Raw genomic sequence first — 23,727 nt, 5'->3', positions numbered from 1 at the left:
CCAGACAAACTAAACACCTTCTTTGCCCGCTTTGAGGAAAATACTGCGCCCTCTCTATCTCCGTGGCCGACGTGAGTAAAACATTTAAACGTGTTAACCCTCGCAAGGCTGCTGGCCCAGATGGAATCCCTAGCCACGTCGTCAGAGCATGCGCAGACCAGCTGGCTGATGTTTTAATGGACATATTCAATCGCTCCCTATCCCAGTCTGCTGTCCCCACATGCTTCAAGATGGCCACCATTGTTCCTGTACCCAAGAAGGCAAAGATAACTGAACTAAATGACTACTGCCCCTGTAGCACTCACTTCTGTCATCATGAAGTGCTTTGAGAGACTAGTCAAGGATCGTATCACCTCCACCTTGCCGGCCACCCTAGACCCACTTCAGTTTGCACACCGCCCCAAGAGGTCCACAGACGATGCAATCGCCATCACACTGCACACTGCCCTATCCCATCTGGACAAGAGGAATACCTATTTAAGAATGCTGTTCATTGACTACAGCTCAGCATTCAACACTTTTGTACCCTCCAAGCTCATCATCAAGCTGGAGGCCCTGGGTCTCAACCCTGCCCTGTGCAATTGGGTCCTGGGCTTTCTGACGGGCCACCCTCAGGTGGTGAAGGTAGGAAACAACATCTCCACTTCGCTGACCCTCAACACTGGGGCCCCACAAGGGTGCGTGCTCAGCTCCCTCCTGTACTCCCTTTTCACACATGACTGCGTGGCCATGCATGCCTCCAACTCAATCATCACGTTTGCAGACGACACAACAGTAGTGGGCTTGATAACCACCAATGACGAGGCAGTCTACAGGGAGGAGGTGAGGGCACTTGGAGGGTGGTGTCAGGAAAACAACCTCTCACTCAACGTCAACAAAACAAAGGAGCTGATCGTGGACTTCTGGAAACAGCAGAGGGAGCACCCCCCTATCCACATCGAAGGGACAGCAGTGGAGAAGGTGGAACGTTTTAAGTTCCTCGGCGTACACATCACCGACAAACTGAAATGGTCCACCCACACAGACAGTGTGGTGAAGAAGGCGCAACAGCGCCTCTTCAACCTCAGGAGGCTGAAGAAATTTGGCTTGGCACCCAAAACCTTGACAAACTTTTACAGATGCACAATTGAGAGCATCCTGTATCACAGCCTGGTACGGCAACTGCTCCGCCCTCAACCGCAAAGCTCTCCAGAGGGTGGTGCGGTCTGCACAACACATCACCGGGGGCAAACTACCTGTCCTCCATGATACATACAGCACCCAATGTCACAGGAAGGCCAAAAAGATCATCAAGGACAACAACCACCCGAGCCACTGCCTGTTCACACTGCTAACATACAGAAGGCGAGGTCAGTACAGGTGCATCAAAGCTGGGGCCGAGAGACTGAAAAACAGCTTCTATCTCAAGGCCATCAGACAGCTCAACAGCAATCACTAACTCAGAGAGGCTGCTGCCTACATTGAGACCCAATCACTGGCCACTTTAATAAATTAATCACTAGTCACTTTAAACAATTCCACTTTAAATAATGCCACTTTAATAATGTTTATGTCACAGGCGTCAGAATGAGTAGACCAAGGTGCAGCGTGGAATATGTTCATCTTGTATTTTAATGAAGAAATGAACACTTTACAAAATTAAACAAAAATGACAGCAGACAGTTCCGTCAGATACTCACAACTAAACAGAAAACAACTACCCACAAAAAAACAAAGGAAAAACAGGCTGCCTAAGTATGGCTTCCAATCAGAGACAACGATAGACACCTGCCTCTGATTGGAAACCATACCCGGCCAAATCATAGAAAACAAAATATAGAATGCCCACCCACCTATCACACCCTGGCCTAGCTAAACAGAGAAAACACAGCTCTCCTAGGTCAGAGTGTGACAGTTTATATATCTTACATTACTCATATCATATGTATATACTGTATTTTATACCATCTATTGCACCTTGCCTATGCTAATCGGACATCGCTCATCCATATATTTATATGTACATATTTTCATTCACCCCTTTAGATTTGTGTGTATTAGGTAGTTGTTGACAAATTGTTAGATTACTTGTTAGATATTACTGCACTGTCGGAACTAGAAGCACAAGCATTTCGCTACACTCGCATTAACATCTGCTAACCATGTGTATGTGACCAATAACATTTGATTTGATTTGACATATGTCTATGTCCTGGGAACTTTTCTTGTTACTTACAACTTCAAGCTAATCACATTAGCCTACTTTAGCTCAACCGTCCTGTGGGGGACCCACCAATCCTGTAAAGGTGAACATGATTTTTGAATGACTACCTCATCTCTGTACCCCACACATACAATTATCTGTAATGTCCTTCAGTCGAGCAGTGAAGTACGAACACAGATTCAACCACAAAGACCAGGGAAGTTTTCTAATGCCTCGCATAGATGGGCATTGGTAGATGGGAAAAATATATAAATAATTGCAGACATTGAATATCCCTTTGAGCATGGTGAAGTCTTTATTTACACCCAGTGACTACAAAGGTACAGGTGTCCTTCCTAACTCAGTTGCCGGAGAGGAAAGAAACCCTCCAGGGATTTTACCATAAGGCCAATGATGACTTTAAAACAGTTACAGAATTTCATGGTTGTGATATGAGAACTGAGGATGGATCAACAACATTGTGGTTACTCCACAATACTAACCTAATTGACAGAGTGAAAAGAAGGAAGCCTGTAGAGAATAAAAATATTCCAAAACAGACATGCTGTTTGCAACAAGGCACTAAAGTAATACTGCAAAAAAATGTGGCAAAGCAATTCACTTTTTGTCCTGATTACAAAGTGTTATGTTTGGGGCAAATCCAATACAACACATTACTGAGTACCACACTCCACATTTTCAAGCATAGTGGTGGCTGCATCATGTTAAGGGTATGCTTGTAATAGTTAAGGACTGGGGAGTTTTTCAGGATTAAAAATAAATGGAATATAGCTAAGCACAGTTAAAATCCAAGAGCAAACCATGGTTCAGTCTGCTTGCCACCAGACAGTGAAAGATGAATTCACCTTACAGCAGGACAATAGCCTAAACCACAAGGCCAAATCTACACTGTAGTTGCTTACCAAGAAGACAGTGAATGTTCCTGAGTGGCCCATTTACAGTTCTGGCTCAAATCTGATGAAACTCTATGTCAAGATCTCCTGGATTGCCATCACCACAGCAGACTAATTACCATGTCCTTACGATGTCTACCTGAGACTCCAAGCCAAACTCTACAGAGTCCACCTCCCGGATTCTTAATCTGCAGCCTTCGGCTTCATCCGGTCCATTCTCATCCCCTCAGGAATCCTTCTCACATCCTTTCTATTTCCCCAATTATATTTTAAACCCATTTCAATGTCTGGTGAAATCAAATAAAATTGTATTGGTCATGGTTAGCACATGCACATGGTTAGCAGATGTTAATGCGAGTGTAGTGAAATGCTTGTGGTCAATGTTTGGTCCTTGTGAAAAAATAATACGATGAACAGAATACTGAATGTAGTATTCCTTTAACTACTGCAAAAAGGGAAAACAGAGTCTTGCGTCTCAGCAACAAATTTAAAGGCACACCCAACATGACTCTATAAACAGCCTGCTGTGTTGGCTGCAGGCCCTCATTCCAGGCTCACACACACTGAAACCTTTCTCCTGGAGGATTCTCCTCCAAAGCTTTGCTTTATGGTAGCTTTCAGGAAGCCCTGTCTTTATGTTTCTTTGATAAATGAAAACAGTTTTGACGTCATATGGTGGATATCTTCTAACAGACTCTGTGTGTGTGTCTCTCTCTCTCGTTGTGTGTGTGCTCTGCCTGCACACGCTCTTCAGACGGCCCACTGGAGGGAAGCCCTGAACATCCTGAAGCTAGTGGTGTCCCGGTCGGCCAGCCTGGTGCAGCCAACGTCCCCCCACAGCGAGCTGGCCCACCTGGACCTCCAGGTGTGGGAGCGCTCCTCCAAAGCCCTGCCCGGGAAAACACTGGACTTTACCTTTGACATCTCTGAGGTTAGTCAGACATCAATGGTTCTCGGGTTCTTTAGATCTGTTTCTCTCTCTTTCGCTCTCTTTTGCTCACTCTCTGTCTTACTTTCTCCCACTCTCTCTCTCTCACTCACTCTTTCTCCACTCTCTCTTTCTCTCTAACTTCCTCTCACTCTGATGTAATGTTGTCGCTCCCTGTCTGACAGCCAAGCCACGGACAAGACAGGGTTTGTTCTGTGCATGAAGCTGTTCTGTGTTAAAGACTGCTTCCCAAATGGGAAGCATATATTCCCTATATAGTGTAATACTTTTGATCAAGGCTCTGGTCAAGTAGTGCACTATTGGGAATAGGGTGCCATTTATGTCAAAGCCAAATGTTTGTTGTTATAAGCATGAAGGGCACTTAGAGGAATGTTTACTGTCTCGCGTTTTCTTGTACTTTTCCTGTGTTTTCCAGGGTGTGGTACTGGTGTGAGACTGTTGATGACTGGATCTGTTTTGGACAGGAAACATGTCTTTCCTTCCAGTTAATTACAGATTATGCCTTTTAATAATGACCCCAGTAGATTAGCAGGAAAGCTAGAAAAGTACACACACACACACACAGTAAACACTTTCAGCCAGTCTGGGCAGAGCTAGACTAGAGAGCGATGTTGTGAGGGCTAACAGACAGACAGACTGGGAAGCGATGTATGATTTATGTATGTCTGGGAACCAAACAGGCAGCTATTTGTGCGGTTTATGAATGGCAGGAAATATTGTCAGACAGGGCTGCTGCCGTCCTTTGTGTGGGGAATCAGGGAGGAGGAGAGTTTAAACTGGGCTGGGGTGGAGAGGGAGTGAGCTCCAGCCAAACAGAGAGCATTACAGCCTAGAGAGGAATGATTGGACAAACTTACCTCTTGTTTCTCAGACAAATTCCTCAGTATTTTTAGACGGAAGGGGGTAGGGAGAAAAACACAACAGAAGAACAGCCTGTTACCAGAGGCACATGGAATCTGTGTAAATTGACTGCAGGTGGATTGAATAAGCTAATTTAGCCAAGCTGGGGGATATCTTATTTTCCTAATGTGCGAATCTCTCCTGCTCGGTAATTGAGCTGCTGGGGCTATGAACGGCTGCCAATGGACAGTGCTAAGGGCTTAACAAACGCTGCCTGGTAGGTGTTGAAATATCGTTCAGCGGCTGAATAGTTGGCCTGCTGCGTGTCCTGGCTGGGAGGGCTAGACTGGAGCAGCCATAGGATAGAGGAATGGGAGCTGTCCAATCATGGACTTACTGCTGCAGAGACACTCCAGTTCTGCTCCAAACCTGTGCTCTGTGTGTGACTTACTAAGGTCCCTGCGTGTGTGTTTGTAGACCCCAGTGATTGGCAGGAGGTATGAGGAGCTGCAAGGTTCTCCAGGCCGGGAGGGGAAAAGTCGGGCCATAGCTGTGACCTGCAGCACCTCCTCCACCTCCTCGGGCTCCACCTCCAACAACGTCCTGGTTCCAGTCAGCTGGAAAATACCCCAGTCCTCTCAGGTCAGTGTTACCCTTTCTCCTTCTTCTCCCGCAGTTTCTCAGGTCAGCCTCCCCTTTCACCCTTCCTCCCCCAGTCTTTTCAGGTCAGTGTCCCCCGTTCTCCCCCTTTTCCACCACTCCTCCAAGGTCAGTCTCCCACTCCACCCCCAGTCCTCTCAGGTCAGTGTCCCCTTTACATTTTACATTTACATTTGAGTAATTTAGCAGACGCTCTTCTCCAGAGCTATTACAGGAGCAATTATGGTTAAGTGCCTTGCTCAAGGGCACAATCAACAGATTTTTCACATAGTCATCTCGGGGATCCGAACCAACAACCTTTTGGTAACTGGTCAAATGCTCTTAATCGCTAGGCTACCTACCACCCCCTTCTCCCCCAGTCCTCCAAGGTCAGTCTACCCCTTTCAGTCCTCTCAGGTCCCCCTACCCCAATCCTCACAAGTCAATCTCTCCCTTTCTCTTCCAGAATGTTACCTCTATCTAGCCTGGTCACTAGTTCTTGTTTGTGCTTTAGCCAAACCCTCACGTTTCTTGTATACCATGGCAAGGACCACTACAGAGGAGTTGGCTAAAGCACACCCAGATCTGGCCTCCAGGATTATTGCGATCAGGAAGCGAGAAATAACAACAAACATAAAAAGTAAGAATCAATGTAGCTCTGGACCAGGGCATAGTGTGCGCTCCTCCACTAGTAGTGTCCAGTAGTAGTGGAGAAACGCGCACTACCCCCTGGACTAGAGCTAGAGTCAGGGGCGCCACTTTGGTTTTTAGAAGTGGGACATCTAAAGCTCATATCCTGAATTTTTACACAATCCAATATGCTGTCTCCATTTTGAACAAAAAGTAAGCAAAAATGCCCACAGTCATCACGCTAGGTAAGAGATCATTATTAAATATGTTTAAGTGATTAATAAGACTGACCTAGATCAAAGGTAATTCAATAATAAATATTGTGTTGGACCTTTAACCAATAGACTAACAAATGAACAACTCTTGAAAAACTACAGTCTTTTGATTGACTTTATTAAGACAACCTCTATGTCAATTTTCAGCCACATGCACACCTGACCCCCATCAGTCTAGTCAATAACTCCCCTCTCTCCCAATACATGTTCCTTCCCAGTTCCCACCTTTATTTTTTGAGACTGGAAGCTTGGAGGGTGGTGCTTGGAATCATTGTTCTTCCTCTGTCAACCATGGTTACCTGCAAGGAAACACGTGCCGTCATCATTGTTTTGTACAAAAAGGGCTTCACAGGCAAGGATATTGCTGCCAGTAAGATTGCACCTAAATCAACCATTTATCGGATCATCAAGTACTTCAAGGAGAGCGGTTGAATTGTTGTGAAGAAGGCTTCAGGGTGCCCAAGAAAGTCCAGCAAGCGCCAGGACCGTCTCCTAAAGTTGATTCAGCTGCGGGATCAGGGCACCACCAGTACAGAGCTTGCTCAGGAATGGCAGCAGGCAGGTGTGAGTGCATCTGCATGCACAGTGCGGCAAAGACTTTTGGAGGATAGCCTGGTGTCAAGAAGGGCAGCAAAGAAGCAACTTCTCTCCAGGAAAAACATCAGGGACAGACTGATATTCTGCAAAAGATACAGGGATTGGACTGCTGAGGACTGGGGTAAAGTCATTTCTCTGATGAATCTCCTTTCCGATTGTTTGGGGCATCTGGAAAAAAGCTTGTCTGGAGAAGACAAGGTGAGCGCTACCATCAGTCCTGTGGCATACCAACAGTAAAGCATCCTGAGACCATTCATGTGTGAGGTTACTTCTCAGCCAAGGGAGTGGGCTCACTTACAATTTTGCTTAAGAACACAGCCATGAATAAAGAATGGTACCAACACATCCTCCGAGAGCAACTTCTCCCAACCATCCAGGAACAGTTTGGTGACGAACAATGCTTTTTCCAGCATGATGGAGCACCTTGCCATAAGGCAAAAGTGATAACTAAGTGGCTCGGGGAACAAAACATTGATATTTTGGGTCCATGGCCAGGAAACTCCCCAGACCTTAATCCCATTGAGATCTTGTGGTCAATCCTCAAGAGGCGGGTGGACAAACAAAAACCCACAAATTCTGACAAACTCCAAGCATTGATTATGCAAGAATGGGCTGCCACCAGTCAGGATGTGGCCCAGAAGTTAATGCCAGGGCGGATTGCAGAGGACTTGAAAAAGAAGGGTCAACACTGCAAATATTGACTCTTTGCATCAACTTCATGTAATTGTCAATAAAAGTCTTTAACACTTATGAGATGCTTGTAATTATACTTCAATATTCAATAGTAACATCTGACAAAAATATTTAAAGACACTGAAGAAGCAAACTTTGTGGAAATTAATATTTGTGTAATTCTCAACACTTTTGGCCACGACTGTACACTAAATTGACTGTGCCTTTAAACAGCTTGAAAAATTCCAGAAAATTATGTCATGGCTTTAGAAGCTTCAATTGACATCATTTGAGTCCATTGGAGGTGTACCTGTGGATGTATTTCAAGGCCTACCTTCAAACTCAATGCCTCTTTGCTTGACATCCTGGGAAAATCTAAAGAAATCAGCCAAGACCTTTTTTTTGTAGACCTCCACAAGTCTGGTTCATCCTTGGGAGCAATTTCCAAATGCCCGAAGGTACCACGTTCATCTGTACAAACAATAGTATGCAAGTATAAACACCATGGGACCATGCAGCCATCGTACCGCTCAGGAAGGAGACGCGTTCAGTCTCCTAGAGATGAGCGTACTTTGGTGTGAAAAGTGCAAATCAATCCCAGAACAACAGCAAAGGACCTTGTGAAGATGCTGGAGAAAACAGGTACAAAAGTATCTATATCCACAGTAAAACGAGTCCTATATCGTTATAACCTGACATGCCTCTCAGCAAGGAAGAAGCCACAGCTCCAAAACTGCCATAAAAAAGCCAGACCACGTTTTGCAACTGCACATGGGGACAAAGATCATACTTTTTTGAGAAATGTCCTCTGGTCTGATGAAACAAAAATATAATGGTTTGGCCATAATGACCGTGGTTATGTTTGGAGGAAAAAGGGAGAGGCTTGCAAGCCAAAGAACACCATCCCAACCGTGAAGCACGGGGATGGCAGCAACATGTTGTGGGGGTGCTTTGCTGCAGGAGGGACTGGTGCACTTCACAAAATAGATGGCTTCACGAGGAAAGGAAAATTATGTGGATATATTGAAGCAACATCTCAAGACATCAGTCAGGAAGTTAAAGCTTGGTCGCAAATGGGTATTCCAAATGGACAATGACCCCAAGCATACTTCCAAAGTTCTGGCAAAATGGCTTAAGGACAACAAAGTCAAGGTATTGGAGTGGCCATCACAAAGCCCTGACCTCAATTCCTATAGAAAATGTGTGGGAAGAACTGAAAAAGCGTGTGCGAGCAAGGAGGCCTACAAACCTGACTCAGTTACACCAGCTCTGTCTGTTACGACTTCCGCCGAAGTCGGTTCTTCTCCTTGTTCGTTCGGCGGTCGACGTCACCGGTCTTTTAACCATCGCCGATCCACCTTTCATTTTTCCGTTTTGTCTTGTTTTCCCACACACCTGGTTTACATTCCCTCATTATTTGACGTGTATTTAACCCTCTGTTCCCCCCCATGTTTGTGTGTGGAATTGTTTGTTTCGTGTATGTGCACGTTAGACTGGTTTGCGCTGGGTTATGTCAACCCATATTGTGTTTAGTGTTCTGTCACGCGTATCTTCGTCTTCAGACGATATAACGAAATCATCGTCGGAAAAGGTAGACCAATACGCAGCAGAGTCGATAGAGTTCATCTTGAACATTTTATGAAATCCACACGAATACAAAAACAAGAAAACGAACGATAACCTGACAGTCTGCAAAGCAAAGCTCAACACAGCACAATCACCCACAAATCACAAACACAAACACACCCTTATATATGGGACTCTCAATCAAAGGCAGATAGACAACACCTGCCTTCAACTGAGAGTCCCAACACCAATTAACCAACATAGAAACACACTCACCAGATTAGACATAGAAATACATAAACATAGACTATAAACCAAAACCCTGGAAATACTAAATCAAACCCCCCTTTGAACAAACACACCACCCTGAACCACATAAAACAAATACCCTCTGTCACGCTTTGACCAAACTACAAACAATTAACCTTATATACTGGCCAGGACGTGACATGTTCTTAGTGCCGTGTGTTTTTGTGCGCCGAAATAAAAGGCTCCGTTTGCTACCCAAATTCTGCTCTCTTGCGCCTGACTCCCTTACAGCCAACTACGCATACCCTACACTGTCAGGAGGAATGGGCCAAAATTCACCCAACTTATTGTGGGAAGCTTGTGGAAGGCTCCATGAAACATTTGACCCAAGTTAAACAATTGAAAGGCAATGCTACCAAATACTAATTCAGTGTATGTGAACTTTTGACCCACTTGGAGTGTGATGAAAGAAATAAAAGCTGAAATAAATCATTCTCTCTACTATTATTCTGACATTTCACATTCTTAAAATCAAGTGGTGATCCTAAATGACCTAAGACAGGGAATTTTTACTAGCATTAAATGTCAGGAATTGTGAAAAACAGAGTTTAAATGTATTTGGCTAAGGTGTATGTAGACTTCCGACTTAGAGACTTAAACTTCTGAGGCTAGGGATGACCTGGCTGTGGTAGCTACTCGCTAGCATTGCTTATTCATTCATCTCAGTCAGGAGGGGATGAAACATTACCTAACGTTACATGTCATTTACAATACTAGCTCAGCACTGCGAATAAATACTAGTGTGTTTTTTTTCTGTAAAGTTAAACAATTGTTACCTTACTAGCTACATCAGTCAACTAAAGAGTAACCAGTTTCTGATCTGCTTCCTTTTACAACTTGGTGAAAGAGTGCAACATGTACACACTGAACTATGCTCAACTCTGCCGTGCTGGTCTCTTTTTTTGTCTCTTTTTTTAATCATGATAAAACTGGTAGAGGGACAAAAATGCAATTTCAGAATGTGAGGGGGCTGTTTGGAGTGTTTAGCATCTGGATTTAGGACCACGCGGACACCACAGAACGGGCAGACAGGCTGTGTGATGGCAAAGCTTCTGGAAGGCTGGTTAGACCAGCACGGCAAAGTTGAGCATAGTTCAATGTGTATGTGTTGCGCTCTTGGCTAGAGTCAACGATACTTAAAATCTTCAAAACTTGTGCATAAGGAGTGATGACAGAAATATTACAGTATATTTCTGTGTACTTTAAGTAGAACAAACACATTCCTACGGTGTTCTAGTTATCCAATGTTTACAGTGGGCAGGAACAGGGTAGTCTTTTTAACCTCTCTGGGCCAGTGGAACGCTTGCGTCCCACCCTAATCAACAGCCAGTGGAATCGCGTCGCGCTAAATGCAAAACCTCATAAATGCTATAACTTCAATTTCTCAAACATATGACTATTTTACACCGTTTTATAGATACACCTCTCCTGAATCGAACCACGTTGTCCAATTTCAAAAAGGCTTTACAGCAAAAGCAAAACATTAGATTATGTCAGCAGAGTACCCAGCCAGAAATAATCACACAGCCATTTTCAAAGCAACTAGCATGCATCACAAATACCCAAAACACAGCTAAATGCAGCACTAACCTTTGACAACCTTCATCAGATGACACTCATAGGACATCATGTTACACAACACATGCATTTTTTGTTCGATAAAGTTCATATTTATATATAAAAACAGCATTTTACATCGGCATGACGTTCAGAAAATATTTTCCCTCAAATGCTTCCGGTGAATCAGCGCTACAATTTACAAAATTACTATTCGAAAACATTGTTAAAATGTAATATTGTCATTCAAAGACTTATAGATTAACATGTCTTGAATGCCATCTCTTTGCCAGATTTAAAAATAACTTTACTGGGAAATCACACTTTGCAATAAACGACGTGGTATGCCCAGAAAAATAGTCTAGGCTATACATGTTTTGAGCCATCTTGGAACGATCAACCATCAAAAATACTATTGTAAATAATCCCTTACCTTTGATTATCTTTATCAGAAGGCACTTCTAGGAATCCCAGGTCCATAACAAATGTAGTTTTGTTCAAAAAAGTTAATAATTTATGTCCCAATAGTGTTAGCGCGCTCCGAAGGCTAGTGAAAATATACCGTATGCGTCTGACTTGTCGTCAGGAATGAGCAAAAAATATATATTTAAGTTCGTTCAAACATGTCAAACGTTGTATAACATAAATCTTTAGGGGCTTTTTCAACCAGGGCTTCAATAATATTCCATTGGGACGGTTGCATTGTCTTTCAAAACGTTTCGAAAAGGGAGAGTACCCATGGGCGCCGACGTCACAATGGTAATGGCCCATTTCCTGTGACAAAGGTAAACATCCTCTCTTTCAGTCAATTTTGATGGTAGGAGGCTCAAACCACTTTGTAATGACCACTAAATTAATCGCAAGCCCCTGTGTGTTTCAATGGCAAATGTTTGAAGTGATATCCACACATCAGATTTCAGTTTCCTGTCAGGATTTGTCTCAGGGTTTTGACTGCCATATGAGTTCTGTTATACTCACAGACACCATTCAAACAGTTTTAGAAACTTTAGGGTGTTTTCTATCCAAAGCCAATAATTATATGCATATTCTAGTTATTGGGCAGGAGTAGTAACCAGATTAAATCGGGTACGTTTTTTTATCCGGCCGTGCAAATACTGCCCCCTAGCCCTAACAGGTTTTAAAGGAAACAACAGAAGTAAAAAGAGTCTGTAGCTTATAGGAAATTTTACTCAACTATTTTTTTGTATTTTGGTCTACTGTTAATACAATCACAAAATTGTGCATGTCAGCAGCCACATTTTCAAGGTAGAGAGCTTTTTTTTATGATACATTTCCTTGAAAGAGATGCAAGGTCAGATCATGTTTTTATTTTTATATTGACGTAATCTGATTTCTTGCGTCGCTGTCCTCTGAGGTCCTACTCCACAATCTGAACAACGCAGCTCTGCTCTGCTCTGGTGGGATGTCACCTCACTTCTCTCTTCTCTCCATATCTGCAGAAAAGAACACGGGAGAAGCTGGTGAATGTGTTGTGTCTGTGTGGACAAGGAGTGGGGCTCACCAAAAACCCTTCGGTGAGACACACACACACACACACAAACACACACACACACACACACACACACGCAGTTAATGTTGAGTATTCATAAAAGTGCATTTTTTTGTTCAGAATCACTGAGAGACAGCAGCAGTCTTATCACTTATTCAACAATTAGACACACTCATTTTGATAATGGACTACTCATATTGCAGACATTTTGTGAAAGTTATACACTGAGTGCACAAAACATTAGAAACACCTGCTCTTTCCATGACATTGACTGACCAGGTGAAAACTATAATCCCTTATTGATGTCACCTGTTACATCCACTTCAATCAGTGTAAATAAAGGCGAGGAGACAGGTTAAACATTTTTACGCCAAATTGAGAGACTGATTGTGTATCTGTGCAATTCAGAGGGTGAATGGGAAAGACTTAAGTCCCTTTGAACGGGGAATGGTAGTAGGTGGCAGGCGCACCGGTTTGAGTGTGTCAAGAACTGCAACGCTGCTTAGTTTGGCACGCTCAACAGTTTCCCGTGTGTATCAAGAATGGTCCACCTCCCAAAGGACATCTAGCCAACTTGACACAACTGTGGGAAGCATTGGAGTCAACGTGGGCCAGCATCCCTGTGGAATGCTTTCGACACCTTGTAGAGTCCATCCCCGACAAATTGAGGCTGTTCTGAGGGGGTCCAACTCAATATTATAAAGGTGTTCCTAATGTTTTGTACACTCAATGTGCATGTTGAGGGGTTAAGAATGATGTGTAACCAATGTCATAGTAGTGCCTTAAGATTGTGTAACATGAACGGCTATTTAATATGGAAGACGTTTAAAAAATAGATATACTAATAATGTTGTTTATGCACCGTGATCCCATATGAAAAAGATTGATGAGAATTATATTTGTTTGATTTGAATTGTAGATTTAAGCATACTTTTTTTATGGAGTGGGGTACTCCCACGTATGCTTTTAACTCACCCCTATGTATCCTCCCGTTCCCAGGTGATCTTCTCCAGCTGTGGCGAGCTGGACCTGATGGATCTGCAGCCCAGCCTGGTGTCATCTGAGGAGGGGACACAGGAGCAGGACAACAACATGGATGACACCACATCCGAACAACAATTCAGAGTCTTCAGAGACTTTGACTTCCTGGACGTGGAGCTAGAGGAAGGAGAGGTGAGATTGGTTGAGTGATTTGATAATTTAAAAACATAATTCTAATCACGCACTTGGTTGCAAGGCCCTTGAAATCATTGAGGATAAACACAAAACCCCCAGCTTATTACAGTTTATTTCCAGTGTGGTCCTCTGGTTTAAGCAGGCAAGCTGACTGTCAGGGCTGAGAATATGACTAGCTTAGTGGTAAAAGGGTGGAAGACGTGTAAAAGGGTGGAAGACGTGAATGCATTGGCCAAATCACTCACAAGTTGCTCACCTTGGTGCACCCATATAAGTTCTCTGGATGTACCTTCTTGCTCAGGGGATTTTGGAGTAAGATATCCATGGGTTGGCCCTGTAACACTGGGGGGCAGTGTTGCAGTGCACAGACGTACTCAGTGTGTAGTGCTGTTATGGAACCTCAGTCTTCCAAACCTAATGATAGAGGTAAAAAAAATCATAAAGTACTGTGTACATTTTATGGCACTAATGTACTACATTATTGGTGCTATCATATTTTCAATTAAATCAGAGAGCTGGACACTTTCTCAATCCCAAATGAGTGTCTCAAACATACGAATGGAATTACTAGAAGGGGAATCTCCAGTCTTTCTAGTAATTATATTTCTATGGTCTCAACAGATCTCTAGGACACTTTGTTGTGTCTAATTTGATTTCTTCTCTTCTATCCTCTAATGTAATGTGGGTTTATTTTTTCTGTTTTTGTCTGTGCCACCATCTAGGAGATCCAGGTAAGTTCAGTCATGTTGCAATGCAATGCAAATACTGTATTGTGTAGATGGAATGTAGTGGGATGTAGTAGTCTATGGATGCATCCCAAACAGTACCCTATTCCCTATATAGTGCACTACTTTTGACCAGAGCTCTAAAGTAGTGCCCTACATAGGGTGGATTCTTTCCCTATGGGGGTGTGTGATACTGTGCATGCTCACGCACATGTTTGGAGTGTGTTCAGGGTTTACTCACCCTAATGTTAAGTCAAGTCCTCACTCAAGCCTCTACAGTTCCTGTCAGGACCTGTGTTCTTAGTACTTCCTGTCAGAGGGATACTATAGCATCATGTAGCTCGGACGTGACCTAAAAGAATCCCATCAACGCACATTACACACAACCTTCCATTCACTGGATATGAGCAGACTTATTGCTCTTAAACGAGTAGTATGCAACTTAATAATCAGCTGTTGATCACTGTTGAGGTGACGTCCTAAATGCACCCTATTCCCTACACAATGCACTACTTATAGATTCCTCTCCATTTATGTTGCATCTGCTCAGATTATTATTTAATACCAGTCATGTACAGTGAATTATGTTAGAATAGCATTGATTTTAATACATGTGAATATGTAGAAAAACAAAGAGGGCAAACCCCACCCCATCTGTCAGCCCAGCTAGCAACAAACGTTCCCAAAACTTTAGAGAACGTTTCCTTCAGAGTCTCATTACGTCATTACCTAACATTTTCATTGCAATGTTCCAGTGATGTGCAAGAACTGTTTTCAAGAGACCATTCGTCCCACCTGGCCAACATCCGGTGAAATTGCAGAGTGCCAAATTCGAAATACAGAAATAGTCAAATTAAACATTCATAGAAATACAAGTGTTATACATCGGCTTAAAGATGCACTTCTTGTTAATCCAGCTGCTGTGTCAGATTTCAAAAGGCTTTACGGCGAAAGCATACCATGCGATTATCTGAGGACAGCACCCCGCTTACAAAAGCATACAAAGATTTTACAACCAAGTAAAGGAATTACAAAAGTCAGAAATAGCGATACAATTAATCACTTACCTTTGATCTTCATATGGTTGCAGTCACAAGAGTCCCAGATACACAATAAATGTTCGTTTTGTTCGATAAAGTCCCTCTTTGTGTCCCAAAAACTATGTTTTGTTGGCGTGTTTTGTTCAGTAATCCACTGGCTCAAAGGCGGTCATGACATGCAGACGAATACATCCTAATAGTACCGGTAAAGTTCGTTGAAACATGTCAAACGATGTTTATAATTAATCCTCAGGATGTCTATTGTCTAAATAATCGATAATATTTAAACCGGACAATAGCGTTTTCAATAGAAAGGAAAAATAACGAAGGGCACGCAATCGGTCACGCGTGCAAACCAGCTCTGCTTCTTTCTGCAGTCCACTGAAAGCAAAGTCTCATTCTTCCTCATTTTTCAGAAAACAAGCTTGAAACAATGTCTATAGACTGTTGACATCTAGTGGAAGCCATAGGAACTGCAATCTGGGTCCTATCCCATTACATGCTGTATAGGCATTCAATTGAAAAGTACCCACATCAAAAATATTTTTGCCTGCCATATCAGTTCTGTTATACTCACAGACATTATTTTAACAGTTTTGGAAACTTTGGAGTGTTTTCTATCCAATACTACCATGCATATGCATATCCTAGCTTCTGGGCCTGAGTAACAGGCAGTCTACATTGGGCACCTCATTCATCCAAAATTCTAAATACTGCCCCCTACCCAAGAGACGTTAATGTCAATCAGAACTTACGCAGAATGTGGTTACCATTTTCTCTGAATATTCAATATTAATGTTCTAGACACATTTCATGGGATCGTTGTAAGAACATTCATGTATCCAGTTTTGTTAGGGTTAGGAGAATATTTAATCAACGTCACACCAAACATACACAGAACACGGTTGCCATGTTCTCAGAATATAAGTAATTAATTTTCTAGATAGGTTTCATGGGAACGTTGCAAGAACTCTCCTGTGTCCAAGGACGTTTAAAACATTGAACGTTCTGTCATGGTCCCCTGGAGGTTTTTGTCTAGTTCCCAGCTTTTTCCAGGGACTTCCCTAAATACGTTTTTAGGCGTATGCCTGATGGTCCCAAAGAAACGTTTTCCGGAAGAAAAATACTTGTTTCTTTACACACCACCCCTTGTTATGGTTGCCGAGCCCATCAAGGCCCTGATTGGTGAACCACTTATCCATTCACAGCTTTTTGTCTGTTTGCAAGGTTAGGGACAACCACATACACAAACAGTACTTTCAACACGCAATGTTTTCAACTTACATATTTGAAACACTTTGACATACATGATTATATTGCGCATGTTCATTTACAGTGCCTTCAGAAAGTATTCACGCCCCTTGACTTTTTCCACATTTTGTTGTGTTACAGCCTGAATTTAAAATCGATTAAGTTCAGATTTTGTGTCACTGGTCTACACACAATACCCCATAATGTCGGAATGGAATTATATATATATATATATTTTTTTTTTACAAATTAATACAAATTAAAAGATCCCTTGAGTTAATTATTCAATTCCTTCGTTAATAAGGCAAGCCTAAATAAGGTCAGACTGAAAAATATGCTTAATAAGTTGCATGGACTCACTCTGTGTGCAATAATAGTGTTTAGCATGATTTTGTAATGACTACCTCATCTCTGTACCCCACACAATTATCTGTACGGTCCCTCAGTCGAGCAGTGAATTTCAAACACAGATTCAACCACAAAGACCAGGGAGGTTTTCTAATCCCTCCGAACGAAGGTCACCTATTGGTAGATGGGTAAAAATACAAAAACCAGACATTGAATATAGTGAAGTTATTAGTTACACTTTAGCTGGTGTGTCAATACACACCCAGTCATTTCAAAAATACAGGTGTCCTTCCTAGTTGCCGGAGAGGAAGGAAACCCCTCGGCGATTTCACCATGAGGCCAATGGCGACTTTAAAACAGTCGTTTAATTGCTCTGATCAGAGAACTGAGGATGGATCAACATTGTATTTACTCCACAATACTAACCTAATTGACAGACTAAAAAGAAGCCAGTACAGAATACAAATATTCCAAAACATGCATGTTTACAATAAGGCACTAAAGTAAAACTGCAAAAGAAATGTCAGTGTCCTGAATACAAAGTGTAATGTTTGGGGCAAATCCAACACAACACACCACTGAGTACCACTCTTCATGTTTTCAAGAATGGTGGTGGCTGCATCATGTTATCGGTATGCTTGTCATCGGCAAGGACTAGGGAGTTTTTTAGGATAAATAGAAATGTAATAGAGCTAAGCACAAGCGAAATCCTAGAGGAAAATATGGTTGTGCTTTCCAACAAACACTGGGAGACAAATTCACCTTTCAGCAGTACAGTAACCTGAAAGAAAAGAGAAACTCGCACACAGCTGTTGCTAGTATTACTGTTCTTTATTAAGCTTATGTATCGGCCTCAAGGCCCTCGTCAGAGCTTTTAATAAAGAACAGTGATACACTGGAGTTACCAAGACATTGAATTTTCCTGAGTGGCCTAGCTACAGTTTTGACTTAAGTCGGCTTGAACATTAATGGCAAGACTTGAAAATCCCACGTTGTAACACAACAACAAAAAGTCAAGGAGTGTGAATACTTTCTGAAGACACAGTAATTACTATTACCTGGGATTTGAACTCAGATCTTGGGTCACGGCATTCTGATCTTCTTGCTACTCCACAATGTGTGTCAGTTGTCAGTTAATCTGATTTATTGTCTCATCATTGATTTGATTGACTTATTTCATATATTTTAGGGGTTGTCTGTTTTTATTTATCTCATGTTGGTGGGCATATTAGTCTGTTTAATGTTACTCCAATGATAAATAAAATAGTTTTGATTTAGTGTACTTTTTACTTCAAAGTTTTACAATGTAGGTCAAATCAGTCTTTGACGGTGGTGTAGCAGTAAGATCAGAATGCCGTGAACCGAGAGGTTATTAGCTAAAAAGTGAAGAAGAATAATTACTGGAAATGAACATTCACAAAGTGTCAAATATGTAAGTGTAAAACACTGTATGTTGAAAGCACTATTTGTGTTTGTCCCTAACCTTGCCAACAGAAAAAGAGCTGTGAATGTATCAGTGGTTCACCAATCAGGACCTTGATGGGCTCAGCAACAGTAACAAGGGGTGATGTGTAAAGAAACATGTTTTTTTTCTCCGGAGAACATTTCTTTGGGAGCATCAGGGGATGTCCTAAAAACGTATTTGGGGACGTCACCAGAACAACCCGGGAACTAGACAAAAACCTCTTGGGGACCATGACTTTACATTTCAAATTTTTGTCATTTAGCAGACGCTGTTATTGAGAGTGACTTACAATTTAGCTAGGTGAGACAACGCATCACAATCGTATCAAGTACATTTTCCCTTAACAAAGCATTTATCAGCAAAGTTAGTGCTAGTGGGAAAGACAAGTGCATTTTGATTTATTTTATTTTTGGGGGGATTCGGAGGCATTTACGATACTCTTAAGAGGTAAGATTTCATGCGATTTTCGAAAGATAGGCCGGGACTCCACTGTCCTGACTTTAGGGGGAAGCTTGTTCATCCGCATAGCAATGATAAGAGAGACCATGTGAGGATATGACCGAGCCGAGTGACTTCGAAAAGAGGAGAGGGCCTAGAACCGAGCCCTGGGGGACACCAGTAGTGAGAGCACGTGGTGCAGACACAGATCCTCGCCACTCCACCTGCTAGGAGTGACCGTCCAGGTAGGATGCAATCCAGGAGGGAGCCCAACCCTGAGAGGGTGGAGAGGAGGATCTGATGGTTCATGGTATCGAAGGCAGCGGGTAGACCTAGGAGGATGAGAACAGAGGAGAGAGTCTGCTTTGGCAGAGCGGAGAGCCTTTGTGACACAGAGGAGAGCGGTCTCAGTTGATTGAGTCGCCTTGAAGCCTGACTGGTTAGGGTCAAGAAGATTATTCTGTTAGAGATAACGAGAGAGTTGGTCAGAGACTGTACGCTCAAGTGTTTTGGAAAGAAAAGAAGGGATACTGGTCTGTAGTTTTTAACGTCAGAGGGGTCAAGTGTTGGTTTCTTGAGGTGGGGACCGACTCTGGCCATCTTGAAGTAAGAGGGGATGCAGCCAGTGGTCAGGGATGTGGGGAATGGGAGAAGGTCATCCGGAGTTGGTCTGGAGAAGGTAGGAGGGGATGGGGTCAAGTGGGCAGGTTTTCAGGACATCACTAGTCGCAGGGTGTGAGTGAGTGAGTGACCTATGTTTTAAACGTCCTTGGACACAGGAATGTTCTTGCAACGTTCCCATGAACATTCATATCTTTATAGTCTGAGATCATGGCAACCATGTTTGGTGTGACCTTGATGGAATATTCTCCTAACCCTCATAAAACTGGACACATGAATGTTTATGGAACGTGTCTAGAACATTAATATCTTTATTCTGAGAACATGGTAACCACGTTCTTGGTAAGTTTTGTTTGACAATAAGGAAATGTTCTAACTCTAATGTCAAAACATGCTAAATAGGTTCTCAGGAGGTTTTTGCTAACGTACATATAATGTTCCCCTAACTAATGGAAAACTGGACACTGAAACATCAGGGGAACATTATGGCTAACATTACAAAAACATTCTCTCTCCCTGGAATTGTTAGCTGGGACTGCAGGCAGGCTCAAACAGATCTGGGACCAGGCTAGCCCTCGCTTTCCACCAGAGTAAAATATGATGAATCTAGTCAGTCACCACAGGTCCAGGATCTGTCCTGCCTGATGTGGTGACCTGGACAGTATTCCAAATGGCACCCTATTCCCTTTATATTGCACTACTTTTGACCAGGGCTCATAAGAAAGTAGGGTGCCATATGAAATGCAGCCCTGAGGAGGCTGGTTGGAATGTGGACATTGGCTGACATTCTCCAGAATCGTGACCTGATGGAAAGTAATTTGGCATCTGAACTGGTGTAGGATGAAGTTGCCACAAGATGCATCTTGGGTCAGTTTTGCATTTTTCCCCTGTAATGGTTAGGATTGGGGGAGGGGAAGCTGTACCTAGAGGAAACTTCACCCAGGAGGATCTGAAACAAGACTGAAGCCATTAGGCTCAGGGGATAATACTACACAATATTTAGGAAGTCCAAAAAGCTCCCAGCGGAGTCAAACCCAAGTTGTTTTTCAGTTTTCGTTAAGAGAGCTATTTTGATCTGATCCGTTGGAAAGTTTATGTTATGATGCACTAAAAGACTACTTTTTCACGTGACTGTGCCAAACCGTACTGTGCTGTCTTGGATATTTTCTGTTCACATGGTCCGTCAGCACGGTTCCAGCAACTGGTTGAATGTGTAACCATGCTAGGGTAGTACATCTCAGCTTGGCTTGTATCACCTCCGCTCAGTAGTGTGAAGTGGTCTAAGTGAGGCTGTTGACATTGTCATTGGCTAACTCTCCCATGAAGATTAGCCTTCACTTGCACTGCATGGTCAAGTATTTGTGGCTGCTGGTTACTCTGTGTGTGTGCGCATGGGTGTGTGCGCATGGGTGTGTGTGTGTGTGTGTGTGTGTGTGTGTGTGTGTGTGTGTGTGTGTGTGTGTGTGTGTGTGTGTGTGTGTGTGTGTGTGTGTGTGTGTGTGTGTGTGTGTGTGTACACATGCATGGGTGTATACCACTGTGTGTGTGTGTGTGCGTGCGGTGTGTAGACCCCTTTGTGTGTGCTTGTGTGTAGACCCCCTTTGTATGTGTGTGTGCGTAGACCCCTGTGAGTGTGTATGTGTGAGGTATCTGGCTCTGTGTCGTCTAGTTTCTTAAAGCTGTGTGTATCGTCCTTGCAGGGGGAGACGATGGACAGCTTCAACTGGGGGGTGCGGAGACGCTCCATGGATAGCCTGGACAGGAGTGACATGGTGCCCCTGGATGACAGTGAGCTGTCCAGCAGCACACCCAGCCTAGGCCAGTTCACCCACCAGGACTCAGAGGAATCCTCAGAAGAAGAGTCCATCACCGCCAGCCAGATCCTCTCTCACTCCCAGGTGGTACGTCTCTCTAACCACAGACCTAGGATCAGATTACCCTACCTCCCCCCCAATCCTAACCTTAACTACTGGGGGGATTAAATAATATCCGACCATGTATAAACGGTTACAATTGCTAGGACTCAACCAGGAGGCATGCTCTGCTGCTCTGTGCTTATCTCATACAATTCTGCTCAAATACTTTGTGTTTATACTTTATGTATTGTGAAATGGTTTTCTCTGCTCTCACAACAGTTGCCTCGTGCATGATGCCCTGACTAGCAGATCTGGGTTCAAGTAGTATTTGTTTTCTTCCAAGTACTTCAAGCTCGATCAAGTTCATGGAACCAATGGAATAGTCCCAAAAGTGCAAACCTCGCCCATCTGGCACTGGTTGAAGTAGTATTTGTTTTCTTCCAAATACTTCAAGCTCGATTGAGCTCGCCTGGTGCCATGGAACCATGGTAGTAGTCCGAAAGTGTAAACCTCGCCCGGTCACTCAATCCAAATATTTGAAAGAAAGCGAATACTATTTTAACCCGGATCTGATGATTAGACTGGAGGAGGACTCTGAGCTGTACTTTTGTCTCGTTGCAGATTGTGAATCTCTCCCCCACCGAGGAGGTCAATCAACTGGACTCTCTGTACACCTCCATTGACAACTCAGCCGCTGACCCTCCTCTTCCCCCTTTGCACACCCGAACGTCCAGTTTCGAGGTCTCGCTGGCAGAGAATTCAATGCCGAGGGTGAATAAGGACTTCAGAGTGTCTGAGATATGGGCGCCCACTCACTCCTATTCCTCCTGTCAATGCTGCCAAATAATACAATTATATCCTATCCTTTCACAGTTCGATTTTAGCGATAAGTGTTGCTGTTTCTCAATAAGGTATTATGTGTATTTCTCTGTGAATCTTCAAGATTTTCACCAGAGAGGATATGGCAGGACCCAGTCTTTAGTCTTCAGCTTCTAGTTAGCTGCATGTCACAGCTAAATCTTCTAATAGCTGTTCTAACACCTATTAGCTAATGTGTTGGGTCATGGGCTGGTTGGTGCTGCAAATGCTTCCATTTATATTCTATATTATCTTTTGAGGAATATCATTGCTGTGTTCTTGGGGTTTTGTGGTTGTATGGTAGCAAGGTGGTTCTCTTTCTGTGTCTGAAACAATTGGCATAATTTGCACACACTCGTGAAAACATAACCAAATGTGAAATTAAACACAGCATAGAGCATCTTTGTCCATTGGAAAGGTCAGTGTGCCTATCATTTATTCCTAATACTGTACTTTCAAAAAATGTCTTACCTTTAGGAGGAAAGTGTCATAATTGTGAGTCATTCTCATCATTAATCAATATTATGCATATTCCCCCAAAAGCACATCATCAAGAAGATTTGACTGCATATAATAATAATGGATTCATGGAGTGCTTTAACACTTAGGTCTCTCAGGGATTTAACGTCACTCACTGGATTCCGTCAGTAGAACACCATCAGTGTTGTATTAAATTACATAGACCAGTGTTGTCCAAACCTGGCCTCAAGTACCTACAGCCGGTTTTGAAGTACTGGAATAGATCAAATTGGCTGGGGGTACTACACTGAGTCTGCTTCCCAAATAGCACCCTATTCTCTATATAGTGCACTACTTTTGACCAGAGCCCTATGAACCCTAGTGAAAGTAGTGCACTACCTAGGGAATAGGGTGCCATTTGGAACATAGCCTGATATTGACCGTCTGATGCCGGCACTTCGAGTAAGTCCCTCCCTCCTTTCCTCTCTCCCTCTAGGCTGAGGTATCAGTAGAAGACGAGGACACGAACATCCATGAGGATGACCTGTCCATCAGTGACCTCCTGCCGGGGTTTGACTGCAGCGGCGACAGCTTCAGCCTGGAAAATCTGGCTCCGGGAGACTACCGAGGAGAACTGGACCTGGACTTCAGCGCACTGCCCAGGTACATAGCACTGTTCAGGTCAGTTAGAAGAAAACGTGGTTAATGAAAGTGTTTATAGTGCTTTATACATTTTAGGCCAATAAATGCTTATTAGTTGTAATGGAATTGGTCATAAAGTGTGATCATGAAAGTCTAATCAAACCTGCAATAGTCCTTTTGTCAGTATTTATACTCTTTTCATACTACT

General features: G+C 43.0%; 1 protein-coding gene across 8 annotated transcripts in view; it reads left to right on the top strand.

Annotated features, from left to right (window-relative positions):
• Positions 1-23,727, top strand: part of LOC115162863 (protein furry homolog) — a 273,622-nt gene that overhangs the window by 209,871 nt on the left and 40,024 nt on the right. For 4 of the 8 annotated variants that reach the window (XM_029714315.1, XM_029714322.1, XM_029714319.1 and 1 more), the window contains exons 50-57: positions 3,851-4,027; positions 5,363-5,527; positions 12,591-12,665; positions 13,640-13,813; positions 14,539-14,547; positions 21,405-21,605; positions 22,182-22,331; positions 23,374-23,558. In XM_029714315.1, the coding sequence (XP_029570175.1) occupies positions 3,851-4,027; positions 5,363-5,527; positions 12,591-12,665; positions 13,640-13,813; positions 14,539-14,547; positions 21,405-21,605; positions 22,182-22,331; positions 23,374-23,558 (1,136 nt within the window). The remainder of the gene's footprint in view (positions 1-3,850; positions 4,028-5,362; positions 5,528-12,590; positions 12,666-13,639; positions 13,814-14,538; positions 14,548-21,404; positions 21,606-22,181; positions 22,332-23,373; positions 23,559-23,727) is intronic. The other 4 variants (XM_029714316.1, XM_029714320.1, XM_029714317.1 and 1 more) reach the window with 3 other exon arrangements.

Source organism: Salmo trutta, chromosome 26 (assembly GCF_901001165.1).
Source record: "Salmo trutta chromosome 26, fSalTru1.1, whole genome shotgun sequence".
In the NCBI taxonomy this organism is placed as follows: domain Eukaryota; kingdom Metazoa; phylum Chordata; class Actinopteri; order Salmoniformes; family Salmonidae; genus Salmo; species Salmo trutta.
Note: the sequence above shows the minus strand (reverse complement) of the source record. Positions and strands in the feature narration are given on the sequence as shown.